The sequence below is a fragment of the Nansenia antarctica genome (genome assembly GCF_963989245.1).
Source record: "Nansenia antarctica genome assembly, chromosome: 17".
NCBI lineage: Eukaryota > Metazoa > Chordata > Actinopteri > Argentiniformes > Microstomatidae > Nansenia > Nansenia antarctica.
The window spans coordinates 13,714,334-13,720,100 of record NC_137687.1 but is presented as its reverse complement, the minus strand read 5'-3'; the positions used below and the strand labels follow the sequence as shown (position 1 = coordinate 13,720,100).

At 46.3% G+C, this 5,767-nt stretch overlaps 1 protein-coding gene across 1 annotated transcript; it reads right to left on the bottom strand.

Moving 5' to 3' along the window:
- Nucleotides 1-1,717: 1,717 nt before the first annotated feature.
- Nucleotides 1,718-4,983, bottom strand: LOC308172397 (UDP-glucuronosyltransferase 2B17-like; the record flags this gene model as incomplete). Its single annotated transcript, XM_080547309.1, is given in 4 exon segments — nt 1,718-1,924; nt 1,926-2,038; nt 3,910-4,135; nt 4,564-4,983. Coding segments are annotated over 4 exon segments (966 nt in total).
- Between the last annotated feature and the right edge of the window lie 784 nt (nt 4,984-5,767).

Here is a 5,767-nt window from a genome sequence, read left to right as displayed (position 1 = left end):
TCTCCGTCCATTTGAAGGCAGGGGACCACTAATGTATGATTCAACATTCAAGGATCTCAACATCTTTAGGAGTTTGACAAAGTCACGTTTCAGTATTTCTGATTGCTGTTTGGCTATGTCATTGGTTCCAACATGTAGAATAATCTTGTTCACATCTTCATGGGCAGACAGGATTTCTGGGATTTTTTCTGTTATGTTATAAACCATCTCATCAGGGAAGCAGTATGCTTTTATGTTCCTCTTACTGCCAATATTGATATGCTTTACAGCAGAGACACCAATAATTAAAGTTGCTATTGGTCTTGTCGCATCATTACCGTGGTGCTGCTTAGTAGCTGGCTTTAAGGTGGGCCCTGAACTAGCATTGTTAGCTTGTGCTGTAGCATCATTATCTTGCAGCCCCTTTAATCCAGGCTCACACAGTAGCTGTTGGGTAGCCAGTGACGGCCAGCCGGTCGCGGTACTAATCTCAGGTTGAGAGTCACTGTCTGCGGGAAGCAGAGTCAAGGGCGCCGGCTTTCCCCGACGGGCATTCAGAGGGAAAGTATCGTTTTCAGTGGGCCGGGTGCTACTCACGTTAGCATTCTGACTCGGTGCCACTCGGTTTGCAGAGTCCTTCAGTTGAAATATCTTTGTTTCAAGTACTGCAATCTTCTGTAGATATCCGCTGCAGCCTCTGCAAGGCGACATGTGTCCGCGCCGAGAGGATATTCTGCCCGGTGTCCGAGAGACAAAAAATAAGCAAAAGCGAGAAAGCAAAATAAGCAAAAGAGGATATAAAAGAATGTAGTAAAAGCTATATAAAAAACGTAAAATAAAGAAATAAAAGAAGTTAAAACTATAAAAAAAAGAAGCAAGAAAAAAGGAGAGGAGAGGAGCGAGGGAGAAGCACGTCTAATCTACTCAGAAGCAGGAAGCAGCAGAAGAGAGAGAACTCAATCACGGGCCTGATCTGGCCCGCGGGCCTTGACTTTGACACATGTGGTCTAGACTCTAGTGACTAGTATCTAGTAACTCCACAAACATTGAAGCTGAGTTGCACCAACATGGTTTAACTTTTAAACTGGATTAAATCGAGATGTATCTACTAATCCTGTTGCACCACTTTAAACCTAGTTTATACATTAAGTTTACAATAAACGCTAGTTAAATCTAAACCTTTGGGAACATCATTTTAATTTCATTTAAAACTAGATTCAATTAAAGTCCGTTAAACCAGTCATTTTAAACCTAGTCTACACATGGGATATTTGTTCGTAGGTGTATGTTAGGTCTATTTCAGTTTTATTGACAACTTGGCTGCATATCTTCACTATATATTATACAGCTCTCGAAAAGAATTTGAGAGACCAGATTCCAAATTGTTCTTAAATCAGCAACTCTACATGGCAGTGATTCCATTCCAGTGTCTGTTGAAATCCAACACAGGCTAGTGAGGTACTGATTAGGGTTAGGGTGTCATCACTATCTTTTTTTGCAATATGACCAGCTGGACGGCAAAGACTGTGCTAGTAGTACTAGCCAGTATGCTTACTAGTACCTACAAAAAATAACCATTGCCCATGCCAAATGAGTTGAAAAGGAACATTTTGAGTGAGGAAAAGAAGGGTTTAAGGTGTAGCCTGAAGAGATGGGTCTTCAGTCTCCGACGAGAGATGGGTAGTGACTCTGCAGTGGAGTCAGAAGTACAGGATCATAGAACAACATCAACCTGAGGTCAGGGTTGCTTGGCCTTGGTCCTCCTCTTCCCTCTGCAGCACAGGAGTCTGAGCTGGGCGGCGGTGGAGAGCAGGAGGAGCGTCCCAGCAGCCAGCAGCAGCAGCACGTCCACAGAGTGGTACACATACCAGGGCATCCTGTAGGCCTCTGTACGCAGGTGAGACGCCCCCCTGTGACGCATTACAAACTCTACCCAGAAGATGGCTCTGGGACAGCCTCTGCATGCTCTGCCTGTAGCGGCCGTGGTGGAGAACCTCGTCCAGGGCCTGCTGGAAGGTGTGTCCTCTAACACTGGCCAGATCCAGGATCCTGGTGGCACCTGTAGGAGAAAATTATTACTTTTAATAATAATAATAATAAGAAGAAGAAGAAGAAGAAGAATACATTAGACTTATATAGCGCTTTTCTAGACACTCAAAGACGCTAAACTGATTACAAAGACCTGATTGCTCTCTTTTCTCTTGACCTGCACCTAGAGAGACTGAGCCATCTGAAGCAGTTCCTGGCCTTTGTGTTTCCTCAGGCCAGACCATCTAAAGCCAGACCAAACCAGTTTGTGGCCTGTGTGCCCCTCTTCCACCTTTGTGTCTCTAATGGTGCTTTTCCACTAGAGGGCTGACCCGGGTCAGCCCAGGCTGGCCTGCTTCTTTGGCGCTTTTCCATTTGTCGGCCTGGATCAGCACGGCGCGGTACGGCACGCTTCTTTAGCTACCCTTCGAGGGCAGGAACCTTTTTGAGAGCCGGAACCTTTTTGCCAGGCTGCGTGTGACGTGTGACGCTGCACACCGTTGATTGGTCAATGGAAATCGTCATCCCATGTTCATAGATTTCTTCACTAACCGCCATCTTTAAATACCACAACAGATTTCGCTCTATGTCACTACTGTTTCTGTAATAGCTTATTAATAAAGATTAGACAAATTATGCTGACCATCGTATTATCTTAGTTTAATGTCATTTCAATGCATCATAGAACTTTTATTTACAACAAGCATAACAAAAAAAATCGCTATTATGGCGATGTGCTGTGCCTATGGTGTTGCTGGTTGAAACTCCCGTTGACAGCGGGGGGAGAGAAGTTCTACCAGGGAATTCGCTCCGCGCTGTGTCGACCGTGATAAGAGTGTTGTATCGACACCATTCAAATGGTTTTGGATTCCCTGTCCTCTCCCCTATCCGGACACGTTTGAATTGTTATCCTAACCCACGGTAAATCACAGTTATTAACCCGCAAAGGGCACCGTCTTTGCCCGTGAATAACACCGGCTAGGAAGGTGGTAAAAAGACAAGACTATGCTGGCTAACTCCATCGGTATACGGTCATTTTGAGCCCTGAACCACCGTGGTGCCACCCCGAGAAGTGAATCGGGAGTAAACTCAATGAACCAGGAGTTCAACATGCGTCAAGTGCTTATATTCACTACGAGCAGTGTCGACATCGATCAGGCAGTAGCCATCTCATATGCTCATAAAGTTCATAAAGCAGACAAGTGAAGGCAGTGGTTTTAAGGGTTCAAAAAACATGACTTTATTATGTGTACATAGCTTCCTCTCTCTCTCCCTCTCTCTCTTTCTCTTTCTCTCCCAAAAATCACGGTTAATAATATACCACATGCCGAGGAAAAAGTATACGATAGCTTCAAGTTCCTCCATGTTGCTATTGTTGTGGCTGTGTTGTGTCTCGTGAAAATATACGTCACCACCATGGCGCGTTATGACGCGTAACTCCGCCTACTATCTCCTACTCCTCCTACTCGTTCCTGGTCTCTTGTGTATAGTGGAAAAGCGCCAATACCCAGAACTGTTCAAAAGCGTGCCGAAGCGAGCTGACCCGACCCGAGCCGGGCACGATAGTGGAAAAGCGCCATAAGAGAAAGTAGGGGTCAATTCCCCCTATCCTCTTCATCACAGCTAGTCCCTCTTCATCACAGATGCAGACAGGAAATGCCTGTGATTGGCCTGTACCTCACCTGAGGGCGTGACTGTTACATCTGTATAAAAATGTATGTTTCCTCTGTGTTAAACACTTTTCTGAGGTGTTTCACTGTTAAAGACTTGTCTTGACATGCTTGTAAACTGTTCTCCTTTTGCAAAAGATAATAATAAATACCTTTTCTATATGCAATCTGAAGAAAGCAGGCTGCACTTTGATATTTTATATTTAGATACTGAAATAATTATTTAACACGCCTCTCTCCTGCAGGCGGAGCAGGTTGTCGTACTGGTCGAAGAACACGGGGATGCCCAGCACCGGGACGCCGTGGTAGATGGCCTCCTGGACTCCGTTGGCTCCTCCATGGGCCATGAAGGCTTTGGTCTGGGGGTGTCCCAGGAGGTCCTTCTGAGGCATCCAGGCAACCAGCAGAGTGTTGTTACCCACAGTGGAGGGACGCTCCCCGACATGTCTCCAGATCACCTAGTAGTAATAATAATAATAATAATAATAATAATACATTAGACTTATATAGCGCTTTTCTACACACTCAAAGACGCTTTACAAACTGAAAAGATCGAGTAGTAATAATAAAAAGAAACAAAAAGGTAAATAGAAGAAAGTATAGGGGTCTAATTATGGTAGTGCTGGGGACACATGGGAAGGGGAGTAGTAATATAAATATAAATATAAGCAAATAAGTAAATATAATGGTGATGAAAATTGGTTCAACTTCACCTTACCTTATACCTGTGTTATAAACCTGTAATAACTAGGAACAACATTGAATTAGTATAATGTCACATTATACTTGATTTAGTAATTGCTTTTTTTCATACACAAGTGTAGTTTCAATAATACATTAAAGAGTTATTCTTTTTTTTCTACCTTCTTGAAAAATTAAATAGTACCTTCTGAGGCAGTTTGGCAAAGACACTGGCGATCTCTTCAGCGATATCGTTGTGTAGAGCATTGACCAGAGTCCCCAGAGACATGACAATCACCCCGTGCTCCCCGGCGCTCTGAACAAACTCCTCCATCTCTCTGGGAAGGGGCTGGGCCGGCTTACACTGGAATTCCCCCATGTAGACCACGTTGGGCATGGTGGGCTGGGGGAACTCAAACACAAAGTCTACCCTCATCAGCCAAATGTCCGCTTCTTGGATGAGGCTGATGATGTCACATCCTCCCTCAAAGTACTTATCGCAGATGGCATCATAGCTCGGCCCTATCAGGAACTTCTGTTGGAAGACGATGATGCTGTGGAAAAGCATGTTCTTGACCCTTTGGACAAACCTGCCCCAGACCAAACCTGTACCCGGTAGGTCCATCAATGACAACCTGCTCCTGGTGAGAGACCTCATCCTGCACTCCCAGGAGCGGAGGTCCCCTTTAGGCCTTCTCAGTCTGGATCAGAAGACGGCCTTTGACAGGGTTAGCCATGGTTTCCTGCAGAGGGTGCTAAGAGGCATGAACTTCCCCCAGCACCTGCTCCACTGGACCGAACTCTGCTACACAACATCACGAGCAGAGTTCGGATCAACAACCATATGACGGACCCCTTCCCTATCAGAGCTGGAGTACGGCAGGGATGCCCTTGGGCCCCTCTGCTGTACGTCATCTACCTGGAGCCGTTCCTACGGAAGATCAGGAACTCCCCCAACATCATGGGCTACCCACTACCAGGGGCCCGGGGCCGGGGGGAGAGGCTCAAGGTGGTGGCGTACATGGACGACATCACCATCGTCGGCACAGATAGTCGCTCCATTGCCACGGCAACGAAAGTGGTAGAGGACTACTGTGCAGCCACTGGCGCCCTGATCAATAGGGGTAAGTGTGAGCTGTTTCTGTCGCGGCACTGGCACTGGCAGGAGAACCTGGCTACCTCCTTCCCTGTAAAGACGGAAAACATTAAGCTGCTGGGGATCACCTACCAGAAAGATGGAGGGGCCTCCGGCAGCTGGAAGGAGACCATCCGCCAAGTCCAAAAGAAGATCTGCGAGTGGAGTGCACGGCCCCTCACAATGACAGGCAAGATCCTGGTCCTGAAGGCTATTGTTCTTCCCATTCTCCTCTACCTGGGCAGGGTGTTTCCCCCAGACAGAGCAGCGTGCA